The sequence below is a fragment of the Populus euphratica genome, unplaced genomic scaffold, assembly GCF_000495115.2.
Source record: "Populus euphratica unplaced genomic scaffold, PopEup_1.0 scaffold102.1, whole genome shotgun sequence".
Lineage (NCBI taxonomy): Eukaryota > Viridiplantae > Streptophyta > Magnoliopsida > Malpighiales > Salicaceae > Populus > Populus euphratica.
In genome coordinates, this window is record NW_011499957.1 from 77447 (window position 1) to 101003 (window position 23557).

At 32.3% G+C, this 23557-nt stretch overlaps 2 protein-coding genes across 2 annotated transcripts; one reads left to right on the forward strand and one right to left on the reverse strand.

Annotated features, from left to right (window-relative positions):
- Window positions 1-247: 247 nt before the first annotated feature.
- On the reverse strand, window positions 248-11631 carry LOC105138396 (phosphoglucan, water dikinase, chloroplastic-like). The gene is made up of 19 exons (XM_011044447.1): window positions 11276-11631; window positions 10576-11182; window positions 8943-9029; window positions 8734-8865; window positions 7651-7776; window positions 7377-7555; window positions 6831-6915; window positions 6356-6505; window positions 6154-6206; window positions 5355-5563; window positions 5144-5262; window positions 4495-4565; window positions 4223-4340; window positions 3017-3103; window positions 2817-2903; window positions 2643-2719; window positions 2367-2517; window positions 2154-2265; window positions 248-1480 (listed from the first exon to the last, which is right to left on the reverse strand). Exons 1-19 carry the CDS (start codon window positions 11455-11457, stop codon window positions 576-578), a joined length of 3537 nt encoding a protein of 1178 aa, XP_011042749.1. The 5' UTR covers window positions 11458-11631; the 3' UTR covers window positions 248-575.
- A 3217-nt stretch (window positions 11632-14848) lies between these two features.
- ABCI14 (trigalactosyldiacylglycerol 1) lies at window positions 14849-17360 on the forward strand. Its single transcript, XM_011044446.1, has 3 exons — window positions 14849-15207; window positions 15749-15967; window positions 16058-17360. The coding sequence occupies exons 2-3, from the start codon at window positions 15921-15923 to the stop codon at window positions 17067-17069; spliced, it is 1059 nt and encodes a 352-aa protein (XP_011042748.1). The 5' UTR covers window positions 14849-15207; window positions 15749-15920; the 3' UTR covers window positions 17070-17360.
- Window positions 17361-23557: the final 6197 nt, after the last annotated feature.

Consider the following 23557-nt stretch of genomic DNA (forward strand, 5'->3'; position numbering starts at 1 on the left):
CAAAATTCATAAACGGACTCGTTGACTGTTAGACAAACACATATCAAGTCTCAATTCCACATCCAAAATCTAAGTGAGAAATAAACTACATCCCCTTTACATGCTTCCCTTTTTCGACCTACCCAGATTAGCTCATGAAAAGCAAATTATGGCTTAATCCTATATGTTGTCCTTTACTTTTGACATTTTGTTACTACGGTTTGTCTATTTTTCCAGTCAAGTAGGATGAGCATGGTAGATGAAGAAATAGAAAAAAGTTGATAAGAAGGATGAAATATATGATGACCCTGCACATTATTGTAAATGACTGGCAGCTAGTAGCAAAACAGGTGCCTGAAAATACAGTCCTAGAAGCGGCATTGATTTATGCGACATTCATGATACAATATTATACTATTGGACAATATACAGTAGATAACCCTTACCTTCCAGCAAATAGTGCTATGCTATCTCCCAATGACCTTGTGATCGTGTATGGTGAAGCCTTGCGAAAGCCATTGCTCACTGTTGCCAAAGCGACTAAGCGCACAGTTGCATAGTAACCATTCACTTTTAATACAGAATAAGAGGAGCTTTTACTGAGGTTGCGGGCGAGTCTGGACGACAAAGATATCTTTTCCAACCACACATCCTTCCACATCTTGTGGGCAGCCAAACTTCCTTTCAAGGAAAAAGCCAATTGAACAGAGACGCTGACCCAGCTGGTGACGGAATATTGGATCAATTGTTAGTGGTTTCTTGCTGTAGTCTACAGTCAAACGATTTACATCACCATCAGCAGGACCCGCACCAGATACCAGCATCTCCTCACTGAAATTTGCAAATGCAAGTGTTCTCACAAGCCCATCAAACTTCCCACATGAAAGACGCCATGGAGTACCCCTGGTGCCAGAAGCTAGGGTCTCACCCAGTCCAGGGGCAATCTCTGCCTCAACAGAATTCTGATCACGGTCAGTTGGGCTGAGCGTGTGAAGAACAAATGAGAGCTCTGGTGAAAGCATTTCTTGCACCAGAACTGCCATTGCAGCATTTTTCTGAGGCACACCAGCAGCTCGACGACTTAGAACTGCTCTCCGTGTGTACAGTGAAGCCCATACTTGGCTAACAGCATTTGTGAATACAATTGGATTTGATGGGCTAACATTAGGGATTGATTCGTAAAGTCCAGCAGCTGACATTCCAGCCAAGTCCTCAACATTGGCACTTGAACGTACAATCAGTCTTGTGTTGTCTGGAAACATTTGACCTATTCCATCGACAATGTCTTTTGGGAGCTGCAAGGAAGAGATCAATTCCTGAAGTTTAAAGCATAGTTTGTCAAGTTCGCCCCCATCCAGCCTAGCTGTCTCTATCTCTTCTAGAAATGACATGAATGTTTCCATAGATTTGCTACGCTCGAGTGCCAATTCCATAGAACCAAAAGGTATAACCACGCCCTTGGGAACTTGAAATGAAGCTGGCACCCCTTGGTCACTAGAAACTGCCATTTAAAAAGCAAATTCACAAGAAGTTAGTCAGCTTCAATACAGCAGAAGGGCAAAACTTCCATAGAACATGCAACAAAGGAGGCCGCCCAATAGCTATTTCAAGTCCTCTAATTCATGAGCATGTTCCGATTTTTAATCCATCTTATACCCTCCAATGCTGCTCACTCATAATCCAAAAGGTCAATGTTGTATCCAAATATTCCTTCTTTTTTTTTTCTTTTGTGGATCCAGTTGATGAAGAAAGAGTAAAACATGCATTCTAGGACTTTTTAATTCAGAAAAAAAGAAAGAGACGGAACAAGTATACATATTCAATTTTTCCTTAAGATTTTTTATTGTGTTTTCGTACTTAGGGAGAAACTCCAATTCCTATTAGAGTGATTCCTAGAGCCATTCGTTTTGATTCTATAGTAATGTTGTTAACCCCAACAAAAGACAACTTCCCAAGGTGATTTCTGACATTCTAAGATCCCAGAGCCTAATGCAGCTGTACAAAACATATGTGAATGTTTAATAAAGAAAATAAAGAAGCCAATGTTGTCCACAAATTAAAAAAAAAAAAAAGATGGTAATTAATTGTACACCCCTTCAAATAAACTTAGCAAAAGGTGAAACATAGATTTCATTTTTAGAAGGTAAACCATCTTAACAATCAACCCATATTACCCTTTCTTGAAACTGCAGCCAAAGAAGCTAAGCGACCACAAGCAGCAGCCTTGGCGCCTGATGTTTGTGCATCTGCATCTTTGAGTAGAATAACACCTCCAGCAGAAACACCCTTAATAAAATTGAACTTTTGTCAATTTTGATAAACCACGTCTACTATGATCAAAGGGTGGTTGAGTGTTACAATGATGGGTAATAGTTAAGTTACTGTACCTGACTGGAGTGAGTTCTAACAGCAGACCAGGATGGATTGTGAGATACAGGAGCTTCAACAGTAGATGAATCATTGCGTGAAAGATCTTCTGCAACAATATCATTTGACGAAGAGAGAGTTAGATTTATGCCAGTCAAGGAAGCTTCCAACCTGCAAAACAGACATTGAAAATCAAACACAACCAAATGCTGCATGTGTGATCCTAATCATCAATTTCAAAAACATAATGAAGACACAAGAATTGATTTTGGATCAGAGGTGTACAGACAAATAACCTCACATATTTTCCAGTAAGCTTTTGCATATCAGCAACTTCATCATCATCTTCACATGTCACAAAGACAACCCTCTCCTGCAGAAAACCAATTCAATTGAGTTCACCTTTATTCATTAATATTTCAACAATATGGAATTACATGGGATATTTAGAATTTAGAGAAGGAACTTGCTTGCCGGGCCCTAACACCAAGATGGGATAAGTGAGGCAGCTCTTGCAGAAGTACAACTCCCACTATGTTACTACCAGCAGCTGTTACCTGCAAGGTATACTTATATAATAACTCTGAAAGTTCACGTGTACTATGCTGCATATGATCAATGTTCAATGGCAAACAAGACAAAAATATATCAAGATGAGAGACATTTAAACCTCTTCATCTCCATCAGCTTTGTTCACCACAAGAACAATAGGTCCCTCTATAGTCGATGGCAACGATCCGGGCACAATGCTCTCAACCTACATCAATGATACCAATGATTTTGTAAAGATGTAATGCATAAATGTGGGTGTAGATATTCAACATCAATGAGAGCATCTAATAGTAGAAGCTTATTGCAATTGAAGTATCTGACCCTGATCTGAGAGACCATATACAATTTCATGCATTTCTTGGGAACTATGATGTTTATCAACTTTAAGACCACCAGGAATCCATGAAATCCAAGGTCCATGGTAATTCCAATTGGCCAACAAGAAAGGACACACTAAAGTTTATCTTCAAAGGATAAAAGTTAACAACACCTATTCCAATTAGCCCCTGCATTAAAGAATCCTTGCACAAACATAGAAGGGGTATGGCCTCAAAGGAATCGTTCTCTGAGCACGGATATGAAAACTGATCCAGTTATCTCAGGCAGCTGCATCATTGATTAGGCTGAAATTTACTTGGTTGGAACCACAATTTCAACCAACTTAATGAATTTCAGTTAATTGTCCTTTATAACAAAAAAGAAGATTTTATTTGAAAGGAAAAGCAAGTAACAACAAGGAGAATGGTGCATTCTCCACCCTGGAAAAAAATAAAAATAAATAAATAACTAAAGGGAAAGGCACATCAGAAGGCCAAGAATATCACCACATCCCCCAAAAGAGCCATGCAGGGTACATGTAAAAAGGTTAGTAAACTATCATATACCACAAAAGTTATCTCATTCGTCCAAGATACTTGAAATTCTGAAGTGCTTTCCATCCACAAGCACCATAAACTGGTAGCACTGGCTTCAATCAGCAGTACACAAAATCATTGTACATGGTCATTCTGGGCTTTTATCTAACTTCTTGTCATTCAGAACTACCTTACTCACTTTTCTCCTTCTCTTTTATTTCTTCTTCCAGGAAAATGGAAGAATAGTGACACAAAAAACTAAGGTCTACATGCAACGTGGCTCTATATTGAGCACAGAACAAGACCACTTATCAGCTGGCTAAACTTCATCACAGCATCTCTTAAAAATAAATTTTTAATTTTAAGCAACAATGATAAAGTTAGAAATCTGCACATAATTACTAATGTTATTATATAATTTGATTCCCTTCTAGTTAAAGGAAATTGAAGCTAAAACTGATCGAGGGTACCTGTACTAATGTGCCAATAGCTGATCCAGGAACAAGAATATCCCAGCCATGAGAACCAAGGGTACTTCTAACTGCTTTCAAAAGCAGGGTACAAAGTTTTGAAACCTGAAAAATTACCCTACACATGAAATTTTCCAGTTAGAATGTTACAGTATTTCTACTAGCAGGAAGATATTCAAAAGATTTTGCAATCAGTAGCAAAGAGGATCACCATAGATTGTGTAAGCCTTTCAAGATCATATTTTTTATTATTACAAAAACTGTCTACATACCCGGCACGAATCTCAGCTTCAGTGTACGTCCTTACACTGTTTTCAGGAATTCCAAGTGCTTTTCCTAGTATCTGCAAGGGTCAGGGTACAATTTTAGCCACAATTCAAAGTCTATTATAACTCTAATGCTTTTCCAGTAGTTCACAGATAGAAACCACGAAATAATTTTTAGCATTGTGGAGATATGATTTATTAAGATTGTTTTCAGCAAATATAGGTCTGCAAATTGTCACAAAGAGTTCACGAGCCCCAGCAGGTAAAAAGAAAAACCCATTCCAATTTATTTACTCATATTTTCCTTTTGAGATGTGTCAAAAATTCATCCACCTTCTAAGAAATTTAAAAGGTAGTAATTGATTTTCCAACATTATCCCTATTCATTTCACTACCAAAAATACCAATTCTCAAAATATAAAGTTTAATATGTTTTCCAATGTAAGGGTAATTTTGTATTTACATCAAAGTGATACATGATATTTCATTGAATATTTGAAAGAAAAAAACGGAAAAATAAAATGGGATGAAGAGAGATAGAGATGTCAATCCACTAAGAAACCAGGAATATCAAACATCTGATATAAAAGTGGTTCTAACAAGAAAAAAAAATAGAACAAAGAAAGAAAGAAAAGGAAAAAATTTAAACTTATACCTGCACTCTTTGTGGAAATATTTGAAGAAGTGCTTCAGAATAGTCCTCAGTGAGCCTTCTTGCTCTATCAAGAGTTGCTTTGAGCCTTAGCGCCCAAATTATCTTGCCATCTTCACTTCCTTTATAGTAATACAATGAACCAAGAAAATGAAATTAACTATCACGTTCACTGGACTTTTTCCAGCACTGGAAGAAGCAAATTGACAAGTACCTTCCTTTTCAAGGAGACCTTTCTCTTGCCAAGCAAGGAGCTCATTTCCAATAGCTGCACATTCTTCTGGTCTCCAACCAGATAAACCGAGCTGACGAACACCAACAATCAGGGCACCAAGAGGGTCATTCCAAGAGCTTATAGTCTTTGACTCCACATTGTCTGCAAGCCATTTAGCCCCTCCCACAGCTTCAAGTGCATTGAGAAACCTATGTGAACCAATAACATCCAACATGTCCAAACAGAGAGAAAATCAAATTTTGATAAGATAAATCAACAGAAAATGGAAGAAAGTTAAGTACATCTATTCATCAGTAAATTAGGTCATTTGAACCACGACCAGTGTTTTCTTTTGCAGCTCAAAGTTTATCACATGCTTGAGTATAATCACTTAAAAACAGCTCTTTTCTCCCTATAAGACATCATAATGTCACATCAGAAAATATTATGGTCATGCCGATTGCAGGCTTGATTTACAAACAGCTATTTCCTTGTGTCATTGGTATCAAGAAAAAAAAATCTGGCAGTGCTGGGTCTCCCAAGGCATAACAGAATTATTTTCTGCAGATTCTTCAAGGCAATTTGTTATAGATTATGAAATCCTTTTTTGCAGCACCAAAAGGTGTGAAATGCCAGTTAATGTATGAGTTGGAGGGCGTCAAAAAGCCAAGCATTTTTTGAAAAAGCAATTTATCAAAATATTCCAGTTATATGTGATAAAACTGACAAAAAGATTTCTGACATCATGTCTAGGAAGAAGCAAAAGGCATCTTAAGTAAACTAAGATAAAGTATTGTACCTGCTCAGAAGAACAAACAAATAGTCCTCAAGACCAATCTCACATAGGCGCCACTGTAAGGAATCCCAACCATCCCCAGACACGCATGCAAAGGAGACAGCAAAAAAAATAAAAAGGAATCATCACGAGTAGAACCATCAAAATCCAGCTACTAATTGCTAATTTGGAGCTCTTTCTAAATGATTGCTAAGCATGAACTCACCTTTTGACGCATAGCTATTGCAGCATCAGGAGCATCATTCCTAAGACCACTTTCAAGACCTTTTACAATTATATCTCTCAGAGCATTCAGGGATCGCATGATTTTGATCAGTTCAAAAATATTGTGGGATTCTTCTGAAGCATCTAAATTCTGAAAATATAAACACATCTCTCAGAAATTTTCGTGCAAAATTAGAATTAGTAAAATTAACCAACACGGTTGAATTAAAACTAGCAGTGCCTTAAACCATTGCATGACCAAGCACCAAGGTTGAATTTATAGAAGTACAAAACATTTCATCATCAGAGACTTAAATTCAAAACATTAAAGATCCCATGACTAAGGCTCAATGAATGTACAAACTACAAGCATAAAGACAGATTTGGTTATTACTGAAACATACTTCGTATCATGTTGCAAGTTCATACAAGTCATGACAATACAGGAGAACCAAAATTAAAAGGACACTATTTACCTTTTTGCAATCCAAAAACAATGTAAGAGCTGAAGAGCCCCTTTCATCCAAGGATTCTATAATTGATACAAGTTGTTCAGCAAGACTGCACAGCCCAAAATTTAAAAAGAATATTGAATCAACAAAAACTGAAACTAGTAAAGAAGATGATCCATTCAAAACTAGTAGAAGCTTTGAATTCAATTGACTAAAAATGACAAAAAATAAAATGTTCTTTCTGATTACAGTCTTTTAGATAAATTTATAAAGCTGAATGTGGAACCACCCCAAGTTCTAAGAAAAACCTCAAGGAACATTCAATTACAAATGGTTTATCACATGCAGAGAAGTTCTCCTTGAAAGTCATACTACATTTTATAAAAATGATCCATGACAAATAATATGAAAATGAACAAGAGGACAGGAAACAAAAAAGAGTTGATATAAACTGCTGAGCAAAAACAAAGTTCTTTCTCCCTTATTTTCCTCCTCTTGATTTGTAGCTTAGAACCTAGGACCTATCAACAATGTTAGGATCATCAGAGGTTTAAGATGTCATAAGCAGACCTTCCTGCATTGAAGAAATCTTTGAGTTCATGATGGAATATTTTGAATTGCTCAACAAATGCTTCACTATATTCCCCAGGGTTCTTTGTAATTCTTGCAAGCATTGCTTCAGTAGCAACTAAATCTTCAGGGCCAGCATTGCGATGAAGTTTGTTTTGTATAGTATGTTTGATTTCTTGCTGAATTAGAACAATAAATAAATAAATAAACCAACACTAGTTATCTGATCACAGCAAAGATTACTTACCAAATGCACTGTGATATATTATATAACCTTAAGGTCATGAGGAATGTCGCCCCGATGAGCAATATCTCGAATCCGAGTAAGAGGAACAGATGCTGTGAATTCTGCCTTGAATGATGGCAAACAGGGATGGATTTTTCGAATAACAAGCACTTCCTGTACATCAAATTCAAAACTTGTAACCTAAGAGAGGTAAGAACTTTTTGACCGGTCAAACAAGATTCATGAAACAGACCACCAAATGCCTGTGAGATATCAGAGAGAAATGTAGAACATGAAATACAGCACAAAATACCATTATCATATAAGATGAAAGTTCAGGTAAAGTTCACATTTGAACTTAAAAGATTTGATGGTAATTTTATCATAGAGTATATGGAATGAGACAAAACACAAGTTCAAGCATAACCCAGTTTGCACCAGCCCTGCCTATCCTCCCTTCCACCCTACTATCCATCTCTTTTGCTTGATAGTTCATGGTGTCTTCAGTTTCAGCAAAAATTACCAATGCTAGCAACAGAAATATACATCATTATCGTAATCAGACATGAGGGGAATTAACTTCAACTATCTATTTTTCTACTGAGGCATGAGTAGGCATTGAGAGATGGACAGACCAATTGCAGTGTGATCAAAAGCACTCTGAAAGCCTATTCAGGACAGCTGATAACAGATGGCAGGACCACTAAATTTAGGCAGAAATTATACAATTTATTTCCTGGCACGCCTCTGGTTTCTACTTGGATTGGGATGAGGATTTTGTTTTTGTGTTCCCATAGAGGTGTGGGTTTCTGAGTTTGTAATTGCTTTGGTGCCTATAAGAAGTGCCACTCTCAGATATTTGAAAAACAGGGTACATCAACTGATCAACTAAAGTTGAGTTTCAGAATATGATTCTGTTTTCATGTTTTGCCTCTTTTCTTGGTTCTACATCAATTGTCTTAAAGAGATAAAGAAAATGCTACTCTGTTGTTGATATTTAACTATACTTTATACTAAACAAAAGGCAATCAGATTGATGCATACCTTGTGAGGTAAGGGAGAAAAAAAAAGATAAAATGCTGTCAAATTTTGATACATCCCAACCATGTCAGAAAAAAAATGTCACCCAACCTGTGGTGAAGTATCTTTCCTCGAAGAGATTCGTTCTAATTCCCGGAATATAAGCCTAGAAATTTCAGCATGCCGATTTGGCCGGTGATGACCCCCATCTTCAAAGCATGGAATTTGCCCTGTGTTTATCCACTGCATAAGAGAAAGATCTAAGGATTCCACAAAAGAAAACAAACTGCCAAAGAGTTTCTGCAGTTACACAGAAATACCTTCAAATAGATAGCAGAGCATACTAAAGCCTCCAACCTGTCCTCACTCTGAAGACTTCCAACTAGTAGCTCACGTACAACTTCAAGCTGTTAATGAAATTGATACAATGTTAAAAGAAATCAAAGAATCTTTGACTTAGTTCATAACTTACAGCCTTATACAAAGGAACAATTTTTTTTTTTTCTACTTTTACATACAGCCACACATGTCCGACTAACTGGGTGACGGAGAGACATGGTACCCATAAAGTGAGCCTAAAGTAGCCATTAATCCACATTACTGTTATCTATTCAGATGTGATGAAAAAAGGAAACATCTAAAAGAGTAAACTACGAAGACAAGAAAAAATTACACATTGAAGATCCAATGCTGTTATGCCTTAATAGAAGGGCATGTACAAGAAGGATGAGTCATGGACCATAGTGTCCATTTTTAAAACTTGTATGGGATTATTCATACCAAGGTGCATGATTGAACTAAAACCACCCTCTCCATCCCATACATTGATTCAGGACAGGTTCATAGTTAATTGCTTTAAAATTAGGGTTGTTTTATATGGTGAATTAGGGACTTATAAATTTTAAACAGATAGTAAATTATGAAAATTGAAGGCAATCAGGATAAAATTACTAGCCTCACACTAGTAGATTCAAGAAATCATCCTTGATAACAACCTGAGCATCAAAACTAGGGTATAAGGAACCACCTTAAAGAAAGCATCACACCTAACATAATAAGAAAAATGCTGCACTTTAATCAAAATAATTCTATTCTGGAATTGAAATGCTAAAAAGCTTATTTATGATGCTGGAGTTATTCCTACTCCTAATGGAACTCAAATTCATGAATAAATATAGCATCTGAATAGGAAAAATAAAAACTAGACACTGCTACTGAAACTCCCAGCAACCTGTAAAATACAGAATTTCCCTTGATGCTAATAACTACAATCCAGCCTCTGCTGGAACTCCGAAAAACTAACTCTCAAAAGAATCATCTAGGCTTTTATCCACAGAATTAAGGCCGGGGGCTCGAATATTCATCTTCTTCTATTCCTCGTTTAAATATTTTCCCAAAGTCAGAAGCTAAATCCATAAGCTGCACCATACATCATATGCTAACATTCTTATTTTGAATAGCATGGATGGTATGCGTGGATGGATATTTTGCATCAGGAATACCACAAACACAGGTCGCTACTACAATCTACATTATTTACATGATGTCCAGCATGACAATACCAACCGATGGAGACAGAAGATTTTTTTGTGCACTCATGATGTTTTCTTACTCACCGCAGGACAAGACAAACATTCTTAAATATATATTCTGTTTTCTCCATCTCCATCTGCATCTCACTTTCCTTGTAATCTCCAGAATTCTGTCTGCTCAGACAGTCAGATTAGAGGTATATAATATTTTATCACAAATCTCTTCCTCAAGCCTATTTTCTACTCTTACAAACTATTCTATCAAACTAAAAGTTATCTGTAACAAAAATAGTTCAATTCCTCATAGATTAGAGACAAGAGTATTGCTCATATATGCATCCATTCTAAAATGACAGGTACAATAGTGCTAAAAACTTTTCATGAAATCCAAAAGTGACGACACGTATTTTAACACCATTACCTTTCTCCACCAATTTCTTGCATTCAAGTCACCTTGAACTAACTTCAACGCAAACCCCTGAAGACCTGAAGTGTCCCATCTTCTTTCAGCTTTTCTGTTCCGATGCTCATTTGACCGCATGAAAGATATGGCCTTCCCTTGCCCCTGCCCCACAAAAGGACTTGTCTCCACCTCCAAAAGAACACCAGCACTAGCCGAACCATTCTCACCTGCATCCTCCACCTCCTCTCCGTTATGTTCCAAGTCCAAAGGCAACAAATTGACAGCCTCCCCAGTTGCATCCCATTTACAAACAACCGCAAAACTCCCTCCTCTGGGCAGCCTCAAAGCCCGGTTATCCCCACTTTCCCACACAAAACTTCTGTCCTTGCGCACAATAACAAACTTAAACTCAACAATGCCACCCCCTTTCATCTTCAAATCACAAACCCATCCACTCTCCGTCCAATTCATCGGAACCCTCTTCTTCCACGAACCCAGTTCTTTATCCGACCCCAAAATCACAATTTGCTCCCCAAATTCAACTTGGTGATCCACCCTTACATTTAGCCTCACCTTTCCACGTTCCGACCTCGACCTGCTTTTCTTCATTGCCTTCTCTTGTTCTCTGCCAGATTTACAACATAGAAAATACCAAGAATCTTTAGCTCACCAACGAAACACAAGCCAGAGTAAAAGAAAAGGAAAGAAGAAAAACTACCTGGATTGAGGAGAGGAAACACCGCAAACAATTCTTCTGCGAATGGGAATCGAAATCCTTGGATTGAAGAATGGCGTGGAAGTGCCTCCCGCTGGAGCAACTTTATGGAGAGATTGGAATTGGTTTCTTGTTGGAGTAAGATACATAAAATCTGAGCGAAGCAATGCACGCAGCGAATCCATTTCCTTATTTCTTCTTCCAAATGAATTACTTTTTGTGGTTCGGAAAAGGAATTCGAATTACGGAGTACTTACTTGTGGTTCGGAAAAGGAATTCGATAAACAGAGTCTTGCTAGCGAGTGAAGTTGAAGGTTTTGAATGGATGGCTTGCTCGCTCTGCATGATAATACTGATGTTCTTATTCTCATTCGATTTTTTTTCTTAAACCAAAATATTTTCTTTTCTTCATTTGTTTTTCAAAAAATCTTTAATTCCAAAATCTATTCAAAAGCTATAAAATTAATCTATTAAAATTAATAAAATTAATCTATTAAAATAAATTAATTAGTTACTGATAAATTCTTAAATCAGTTCTAAGTTAATGATTATTTTTTACATGATGCATGCCAATCATGTATTAATTTATGTCTGGTATTATATTAATTTTAAAAAATAGATTAAAAAATAAATTTTTAATTATGATTTAAAAAAATCTAAATTTGATTAAAACTAGATAGATTTTTATATGTAAAATAAATAAAAAATATATTTTCTCAAGCAAGTTATTTTAATTTCTATAAAATTAAAATTTAAAAATTAATTATATATACGAGCCAAGTAATTATATTTTCACAAGCAAGTTATTTATTATTTCATAAGTATAAAAAACATATTACGAGCGCGTTTTCTAATTAGCAAAGAAAATAAATATTTTTTTATATAAATTTTTAAATCAGTTCTTTGAAGTTTGCAATTATTTTTTTATGTACATTACAATCATGTAATAATTAGGTATTAGTTCATAATTTATTAGTTTATTATTCTATTCAGAGAATGATCTTGATATATAATTTAATTTGTTTAATAATGTTTTATATAAAAAAAATGTTATTATTTTTAATAAAAATAATTAATCTAAATTGAAAAAATGATATATAATTTAATTCAATTATCCAATAACCCTTCTTTTTTTTCCAACTTTGGGTCTTACAACTTTAATTAGAATGATTCATTAGTAGAATATCTCAGGCAATATAAACAGTTTTTAAACCTCATCTAGGTTTAAGGAAAAAATAAATTATATGTTTTTAGTATTATAAGTAAATCTAAAATGTATTTATCATTTAAAATGCATTATGAATCTCCTCACAAGATAATAATTCATAATGTCTATTTTTTTCTCTCTTTTATTTTTTGACTTAGCCATTATTAGACTAAATTGTTGGGCAATTTAAACTAATATATGAGAGAAGGGTAAAGACTGAAAAACAAAAGATTAAAGTGATAAAAACAGAGGAAATAAGTGGTATATTTAGACTTTGAGATGAAATACCTTTTTCCCCCTTAAAAGAAGCAAAAATACATTCAATCAATGGGTAATTTAGTAATTTTACAATAATACATTTGATATTTTGAAATTAAAAAGGGGCAATTATGCCTTTCCGAAAAGATCTTTATATTCTTGGATTTAAAATTTTTAGAGTATACTTTCAAAGATTTTTTTGTTTTTTGTTTTTTAATTTTTAATGAAAAATCAAATGACTTTAGAAGTTGGTTTTCCATGCCTTATATTCAAAAGTTTTTTTATATTTGCACTAAGGTATTTTTTGCAATTATTGAGTTGGTTTAAGAGAAATAATGTAATTTAATATATTCAGAAAAAAATTAAAACAAAAAGATGCATGAGTCACCGCGTGCAGCCATATACCCTTCTAACAATGTATAATGGTTGATCTGGTGGTCAAATATTGTTTTTAATAATAGCGTTTTGATTATCTTAGTATCACCTCTTCGAGAAGATAATGTATATGATTAAATACCATTCAATTTTTTTTTTTTTTAATTCATAAGTGATCTTCTTGGTAAAGGATATCGAGTATCACTCTTTTTTATACACACACACACACACACACACAATTCATAAGTGATCCTCTTGGTAAAGGATATCGAGTATCACTCTACACACACACACACACACACATATATATATATATATATATATATATATATTTGTGTGTGTTCCTGATTCTTTTTTTTATTGTTTTGTTTTCTTGTCTCTTTTGTAAATTTTTTATTGTTTTTAATCTCATTTTTAATTTAAATTTTTAATTTGTTATTTTTATAAAAAGAATATGGTCCTTATTTTTATGTTTTTTAGTGGTTTTTTTTTTAATTCTTCATTTCAATTTAGCTTTTAAATCCAAAATTACTTTGAATAATTTTTTTCTTCAAATTTAATTATTATTCTTTTAATTTTTATTTTTTTAAAATTATTTTTGGTGATTAGATTTTTTTTAATTTCATCATTTAATATTTAATTTATTAAAATTTCATTCCTTTTTTTTGTGGTTTCTTCTTTTAATTCTTTTGTAGAATTTATTTTCTTTTTCAGTTCAATCATTCAATTCAAAATTATTTTGAATAATTTTTTATTTGATTTTTATTTTTTAATTATTTTTTTTTATAATTTTATTATTTAATATTTAATTTATTAAAAATTAGCTTTAGTGAATTTTTTAAGTTAGATGTTTAGATCAAACAGGTTGGGTTTTTAGTTTTATAAGCTAACACAAGTTCAAATTATTTTTTTGTTTTACTCATTTGTTTTCCAATCTCATTACTTGATGTTGATATTTTTATATATAAATAGAACTCATGTTTTTCTTATAAGATTATTTTAATTTCATTATATGACCCACATTTTAGCAGTTCAATTAGGTGGGTTCTGATAGGCTCGTATATTTTTTTGGTTTTTAATTACTGATTTTTTTGGATTATTTTACATTATTAATATTTTTAAAAAATTTTATTTTTTAATATTTGATTTTTTAATAATTAATCTTCATAATTTTTTAATATTAGATTCTTCTGATCAACTGGCCTAAGACAAGGGCTAACATCGATTTTTTTTATTTTTTTTATTTTATAATTTAACATTATTTTTTTCAAATTGATTTTTATAATTTTTTTTGTTTAGTTATTTTGATTTTTTTTTTTGATTTTATTAGTGGGTATGGTTTTATTAGTAGGTATGGTAGGCTTGCCCGGTGGTATTTGTTTTTGTTTATAATTGTTATTTATTTTTATATTTAGTTATTTTGATTTTTTTTTATTAGTGGGTATGGTTTTATTAGTGGGTATGGTAGGCTTGCCCGGTGGTATTTTTTTTGTTTATAATTGTTATTTATTTTTATATTTTATATATTAATTCTTTTAGATTTAATTTTTAATAATTAATTAACTGAAAATCATAATTAAATATTTTATTTTAAATTTATTATTTTTAATCAAATAACTTAAATCATATATTTAATAAATTAATATAGGCCGTCACCGTTTTACTTAACTTATTATTATTATTATTATTATTATCATTCCATATTGATTTTTCTCATTTTTCTTCTCTTTAAAACGCCATTATGTTCCGCTAGACAACAATTTTTTTTTTTTTTTAATCCGACCCAAAACCTTTTCAAAATAATTGAAGCTTGATTTCCACTTCAATAATTAACGTTATCCATTCCTTTTAAATGATTGATTAAGGATATTTAGCTTGATATTTCAGATTCAAGTCGTGCTACTGAATTTTTAAAAACCTAGCATATTTGCTTTCATTTAACCTCATTTGTGAATGTAACTATTAGCGGTAACACAGTAAGGAGACACTGACGGAAAGCTACTGCTGCCGAACTCTCTTGCTTACGAGGAGGAGGAGGAGGAGGATCTGTCAAATCGTGGGTCTCGCCTTAATTTCCAATTGCTATCAGAACCGGGTATGTGTTGTTGCTGTAAGGAATTCCTGAATGGAGATTTTGCCAAAATTTCCATTTGCAATTAGTAAGGGTTTCGCTAATTTAGCATAAATATATGAATTAAACTAACTGAGAAGAAAAGGAGGCTTAAATTAATGGAAGAAATAGAGAGAAATCATTGCTAGTTGTAAGAATTTTGTGATCAAGGAGTAGAGATTTGTGATAAGGCATCCTCCTATCCCATTTTTGTTCGTTGATTTTCTGCCCTTTTGACTTTGGAGGTAGCTAAATTATTATTTTGTTTATTCTTTTTAGCTTTCAAGATTGCAGTAGCATTTTAACAGAGAAGATTGGTTAAAAATATTTCTTCTTTGGATGGTTTTACTAAAGAAAAGTAATGAGTTGTTAATTTTTTAATATTTAGCTGTTTCCTTGGTGATTTTCGGATTGCTTGTTTGTTTTCCAGAATTGAAGTTTGTTTTTATAGCAGTACAATGGGAATCTGCTCTCGGTTAAGATTCTTGAAGTGTTATATATTTGTTATGTGTCTGTGATGTTTAAGGTTTGATTTTCGAGGACAATCTGCTTCACTTGAATGTGATTGTATTTGGTTGTGGAAAAAGTTGTGTGTCTGAGGTTAGCAAATTTCCTCCTGGTTTGCTGCTGTTCCACCCCTCGTTCTGTACAGACATCTGAAATTATATTTTTCACAAGAAAGCAAGAAGTAGAAAAACATGCAGACAACTTCACAGATTCACTCAATCTTTTACTACTCCAATAGGTATATTCCCTAACTTCTCTTTTGTGCTTGAATGACTAATTAGTTTTAATCGCTTTCTTTCATTTCTATTGAAGCTTTAACATTTTGCAGAAGAAGCTACCTAAAACCCAATGGGTGGAAAAAGACGAAATCCTTGAATTTCAGTCAACTCGGTTTCAGTAGACACCGTCAGATGTATAAATTTACATCACCTGTTCAACAAACCAAACTTTTTGTGATGCCCAACATGGATGATGGCCATCCGTCTGTACCTATGTCTATTTTGGAAGAGGACACAAATACTAACCATGCACCCAGTTCCGGAGGAGAGAAATTCTTGAGCAAATGGTCTCCTCCTAGGTACCTTTGGAGGGGATTATCTGTTCTTGTCTTGGCAGGTCAGGTAATTATCAGGAGCTTAATGGGAAAAATCCACTGGAGAAATACTCTACAACAGCTGGAGAGAGTTGGGCCGAGATCAGTTGGGGTCTGTCTCTTGACCTCTGCATTTGTTGGCATGGCTTTTACCATCCAGTTTGTTAGAGAGTTTACTAGATTAGGACTAAACAGATCTATTGGTGGGGTATTAGCTCTAGCCTTTTCAAGGGAGCTAAGTCCTGTGGTCACATCAATTGTGGTTGCTGGGCGTATCGGCAGTGCTTTTGCTGCAGAGTTGGGGACAATGCAGGTTTCTGAGCAAATTGACACATTAAGGGTTCTCGGAGCAGACCCGGTTGATTACTTAGTAATCCCAAGAGTAATTGCTTCCTGTCTTGCTCTCCCATTTTTGACTTTGATGTGTTTCACAGTGGGGATGGCATCTAGTGGCCTGCTGGCCGACAGTGTCTATGGGATTAGCCTTAACATTATATTGGATTCAGCTCAGAGAGCTCTAAATTCATGGGATATAATTAGTGCAATGATCAAGTCAGGGGTTTTTGGTGCCATCATATCTATAGTGAGCTGTGCTTGGGGGGTTACCACAATGGGAGGCGCTAAAGGTGTTGGGGAGTCGACAACTTCGGCTGTGGTTATCTCGCTGGTTGGTATATTTATGGCTGACTTTGCACTCTCATATTGCTTCTTCCAGGGAGCTGGAGATTCTCTGAAGAATTGCGTGTAATCATTCAAGTTCGTTTGTAAGTCATTTATGATATTCAACTAGGCTTTTCTTCATGATTGCTGTTTGATGGATAATGCTTGCACATATAACCTGGAATCAGATCACTTTTCATGGTTAGTCAATCAGTTGTGTTGGAAAGGGAAAAGGATTCAGACTTTATGTCATGTTAAGTGTTCGATGTTTATCTTCAAATGCCATCATTTTACTTGTTTCTTGTCCTCTTATTTACCGCCCTTAAACTTTCAAGTGTACTTAAAAAAAAAGAAGAAGATCCTGGTTGTTGTTTCTGCTCTTTAAGCTTCCATATCAAGATCTTTGTTGGATGTTGTCATTAGGTTAAAATTTCCTTGTCATTTGGGTGCAACCAAGTCTGCTTAGCAAGTAAGAGTAGATGCTTATGTTCCTCTTCTTGCGATCGGCCTTTCTTGAACGAGTGCTTCCTTTTTTTATTGGTTCTTTGCAAAATCTATTCGAATGTTTATTCACAGGTCAAGCGTTCAGCTTGCCTCTTTGCCCGTATGCCACTATATGCAGTGTTCAAGTAATTATTTGAAACAGAGACATCATTGTCCGAGCTTTTTATTAATTTCAAAGGCAGCTAATATATTGCCTCACAGCACTTGCATACATTTTTCTCTCTGAAGTCTGAGATATACCCTATACATTTCTTTGATCTATACAACACAGTTCATATGACATCATTTATACGGTATGTTAATTCAATTTTCATTGCATGTGAAAATTATTTGTTCATATCATACCCGATTAATGGAGAAAATGGCATCTTAACTATTGCTCCCAATTGAGAAAAACTATTTATAACATTTAATGATGCTATTTTCATGTGACCAAGATTATTTCTAATGTATGGTATTTATATTTTATTATTTAATAGTTTTATTTGGTCACCATATAATTAAAATAATTTAAATTTTAAAACTAAAATGCCTAAATAAGTTTTTATAATAGAAAAATGAAGCTCGTTTTCCTCTTTTTCAAAAGAAAATACTATATAAAAAAATTGAATTATTAACAAAAACTAAGAGGCTTTAGTGATTCACCATGACTTGCGAGTGAAAATACTATGGATATTCATAGTTTATTTTGTCTTTCAATTTCTTTTATATTCCAGTTATTGACTTTTTTATTAATTTTATTATTTTTGATTAAGTTTAATAATTTGTTTCATGTTTTTTTTTTTATTAAGTTTAATAATTTGTTTCATGTTTTTTTTTGGGGGGGTTTTGTGGTCTCAAAAAGAGTCTTGGCAATGAGTTTGTTCTTGATTTTGTAAAAAAAAACAAAACAAAAGTTTAGTTGTTTCTGAAAAATTAAAAATAAAGGTATCTAAATTGAAATTAAGGTGAAATGATAGCCTTTTATTAAAAAAAGCTTATCCTTTTGTCTTTTTTTTTCCTGACTTTGGTCATTGATTTTTTTTCATATTTCCACATTGTTTTGATTAGAAATTTAGCTTGATGATTCCTTTAGTCTTAAATTTTTTTTAATATTGAGTTGTCTTTTGTATTGCTATATATTGGGTTATCATAGTCTTAAATTTTTTTTAATATTGAGTTGATTATTGATTTTGTAAAAAAAAATCAGTTTTATTGTTTGTAAAAATTTAAAAATGGAGAAAAATTAAAATTTAGTAAAATAGCAACCTTTATTTTAAAAAAATCATGTTTGTGTGTTTTGTTTTTAAATTTAGCCTTTTTTTTTTTATACCTATAGTTTGAAAATTCCATGATTTATTTTAAAATTTTATTTCATTCATATTTTAATTTCTAAGTTTGAAAGAGAAAAGAGGGAGTTGTTGGAAAACAACAGAGAAGAGAGAATGGTTGGTTGATCCAATTTTATTGAAAAAAATAATTAAATTTGATGTCAAAGTATTCATTTTTAAGAGATGAGTGGTATTAAGAGTTTTTTTTTTTAGCTTTTATATGTCTTAAAAATAGTCAAGGATGAAAGAAATTTTATGCAAAAAAATCCAATCATCACAATTAACTGATTTTATGCAAAAAATATTGTTAAAAAATCCATAATTAAATGCCATGATCCTATTGTTTATAGGTCATTAGAATCCTAGATTAGTGATAAATAATAATGTATGCATGTGTAAGAATTCAATAAACAATTAAAATGACATAAAAATCAATGAATCCTAGATTAGTGATAAATAATAATGTATGCATGTGTAAGAATTCAATAAACTATTAAAATGACATAAAAATCAATGATTGAAGGCAATATTCAATTTCAATGTAAGTTGACACGACTAAAAGATTGATGTCTTCTCCCAAGTGCAGGAGCGTCATCAAAATCCAGAAAGTTATCAAACCTATAAATAAAGGCAACATTCAATTTCAATGTAAGTACATTAAAATCCAGAAAGTTATCAAACCTATAAATCCAACAATAAAACCTTAACCTAAAAAAATACAATAAAACCTAGAAAAGAAATCTAAACCTAGCTACCAAAACTTAAACATGCTTAACACAATTTTTTTGAATAATCAAAGCAACAAGAAACAAAGAAAACAATAGCAAAAACAACAAGCAAAAATAACATTACTTAGGCAAAAAATATTATTCCATTGACTAATTTCAATGTTCTTAAGCTCAAACAACATGCTTTTAATTTCAATAAACCTGATAACCTACCCTAAAACAACCTAAAACAAAGCAACTTTAAAACTTAACACATCTTGTAATGATTTCAAAGATGATTAACTAAACATCAATACATGCAAAACAATATTCTATACTAACATTTTCCATTTCAATATCATATTGTAACACATTTAAACAAGACAATTAAATAATGCTTGAGCATATAAAAGCTATATTCAAAGCATGCTTAAACATTTTAAAACAAAAAATCATAGCTTTTAAATAACAAAAAACTTTAAGAGATGCTTAACAAATATTATGCGCAACAATTTAAAAGATATAATAAAAAGAGAGGGGGTGTGCTCATTGATCTCCACCCCCTTATCAGAGTTTGAAGATATACCTTATAAAGAGAACGTTGATTCCTTCTTTGGATTCTTTGCTTCTTTCCTCTTAATTTCTTTTTTTTTCTATCTTAGATTGATTTAAATCCCTATTCTTTCTTCTTAAAATATAATATTCATCCCCTTTATTTTAGTTATGTTCTAATTATTCTATTGATTTTTTATGTATTTCTTTTCTTTTTTTCTTCATGACTTTTCTCTTTAGGATCCCTCTTTTTCTCTGTGATTTCGTTTTCTTTTGTAGCCCTAAAATGACAAGTGCTAATGAAACCTTTTGTGGGTTTGAAGATTGTTTTTGAAAACTAGATCATAGGAAATTATTTTTTATTTTTTACCTTTGATTTATTAAGAGACCATTCTTCTTCTTCTTCTTTCGTCTTTCCTGTCCTTATATGTTTAACAAACTCTTGGAATTCTTTCCTCTCCTTATATGTTTAACAAACTCTTGGAATTTCAAGAAAAAGTTAAGAACTTTATAATTGAGACTTGGCTAAAAATGGCTGATTGAGGGTACACCTTCCATGAATTAATTGTGGGAAATGGGATATCATTGAGGGAAAAAAAACCATAGACCTTATAGAGGGGATGTTACTCTTCAACTAGGATTAAACCATGTTTGATTTGGTGGCTTATAGCTTTCCCACCATCGATCCAAAATTGGGTGCGACATTGTCAAATTTACTGCATTAGACAAGGTTGCTTTAGTTCAAAAAGTTGAGAGTTTCCACGTGGCAGGTGGGGTAGAAATGTCAAATAAGGATGGCATAACCTTGTGGAGAAGAATCTTCTTTGTCAAATAGTGGTGGTTGGAGCCCCTAATGTGGTCAAAGATGCTATGTTCATTCACTTAAAGGTGGCAACTCGATCAACCTTCTCGGTTGAAGAAGATAATAAACAGGGATAAATGATATGTTACTCGGTTTTTTTATTAAAAAAAAGCAACATGTCATTTGATTAAACCCTAAAAATTAGGGTTTAAGAATTGAGATTTTATAAATTTTAATTTGGTACTTGTTGTTTTAATTGTAGCATATGCACCCACCATCAATTGACCTTGAAACTTTTTAATTTTTGCAATCACACCCCTAAAAACTTTGATTTAACTCATCTGATTTGAATGTCTTTTTTCAAATTGATTTTTGGTTTTTAATTTGTTCAATTTGACCCCCATCAACAATCAAACTTTTAATTTCTTTCAAATTGATCACTGATTTTGATTAATTTTAGTCTTTAAAATTAAACACTTATCGCACTTTGGTTCTTAGTTCCGAGTTTCTTCAATTTTGCTCTTAATTAACCCTTTAATTTTGATTTTGTTGCAATTTCAACCTTGATGTCATCCAATTAAGCTTGTAAACATTAAATATGGTTTTTCAAAATTTCATTCATTTCAATTAGGCCTAAATTAAGCTTCCAAACTTAATTCTTCAACAATTAAGTCCTTAATATAATTAATATGACCAAATAAAAATTTAATTAAGTCCTTGTAATTAATGAATTCTTTTAATTTTAACCTAAATTAATTTATAAACTTAATTAAACCTTTAATTAGACCCATGATTAAATTAAATTAACCTATTAAAAATCTAATAAAGTCCTTAGACTTAATTTTTATGCAATTTAAGTTAAACTTGAATTTTCATTACCTTTCACATTTAGGTTTTTCAAGGGTGTAATCGAGGTTCTAAAAATGTCAATGATCTAGTTTTGTCCTTTCATCTCTTATTTATGCATGTAGATTCCTTTTTAGTTTGTTTTTGCCAACCAAATTTCTTATCTCCTTGTATTTCTTTTATTCTTCAACCTTTTTAAAAATTTTTGTATATAAAAAAAAGATAATTTTAAAGGAAATCAAAATTGGGTTATGATAATATTCGTTCTTACATACCATATACATTCACATTATAAGGTTCTAGACAACATATTTATCATGGGAATAGTCATACATTTACGCATTAATATATAAATGTTCCTTTTCTTTTAATTTCAACAACAAAATTCATTAAACCACCCAAACGCATTTCAACAACGTTAGATGTTTTTTTTTTGTTTTCATTACTTGTCCAAATACTATATGAAGAAGACTTCTCCCTTATTTTATTTACTAGCATTCACCCATGAAGGAAAATCCTTCACTTGAAATTTTTTGTCTTCCAATTCATGTTTAAACCACTTTTGGATATATTTTTCAACTTTGATCATAAACCAGTACACTTTTGGGTATTCTTTCAATGATTTTATTCCAAGATCACACTAATATGTTGTAGTTTAGATTTTTATAACATATAACACAACTTTACATTCAAACAATTCATTTTTCTTTCAAGAATACTTAAATACATTCATTTCAAAACATCAACACTCTCATTTTATCATACAGATAATGGATAGTCCAATTATTCACCCTTAACGTAGAATTTAACCACACAAATCTTTCTAAAACACCCCTATAATGATATCACATTGCCTAAATCAATTCACAACATCTCTAAACATGATTAGCCATTCATTTCTTTATAAAAATACATAATTAAGAAACATTTTAACATTGCTTTTACAAACCCAATATTTCAAAACACACTCCATATTAGTTCCACACATCATAAATTAATTCTATAATGGTTATACTCATAAATACATGAAATGCATTTGTATAGTAAAATTCAGTAATATAACCAATTCTCACCCAATATTTCAAAACACACTCCATATTAGTTCCACACTTCATAAATTAATTCTATAATGATTATACTCATAAATACATGTAATGCATTTGTATAATAAAATACAGTAATATAACCACTTCTGGACAACAATCTCAAACAACAATAACTAATATAGCAATAAAATTCAAAATAATCCTAACATTCAAGTTGTATTTCATCATGATATACATAACATATTCCAATATTAGCTTCATCTAATGATTAAATTATCTAAAAATTAGGTTTAACCAAACTAATTTAAAAATTATAGACCTATTATTAAAGAAGAACAATTTTTGTCCAAAGTGTTTGCGTTTGACCTCCACCATTCAAAATTTAATGCATATTTGAAAACACAGCGTATCAAAATTTTAGCCCAATCCAATGATGAAAAGATGAGAAAACAGCTAGTGACTAAGATTGTCCAAAAGTTTTTTTTTTTTCTCCAGAAATTATGCCTCCAACAATACCACCTAAATGAAGACTGATATAGAAAATTTCTTTAATGAGAATATGTAGGACATTGAGAAAAATAACATACTCAAAACACAGCTTAATCCAACGGTGGACAACAGAGTTATGTATTCTAAAGTGTTATACCATTATTGTGTTTTCTCTCTAAACTCTCTCTAAATAATTTCTACACTTGTTTCTCCCTATCAAAAATCACTTACATGCACTCAAAGCTCATAATTTTTGTTATTGGAAGAATTTTCATGATGTTCTTAAAGAAGACTTGAAGACTCAAGAGGAACCTTTTTTT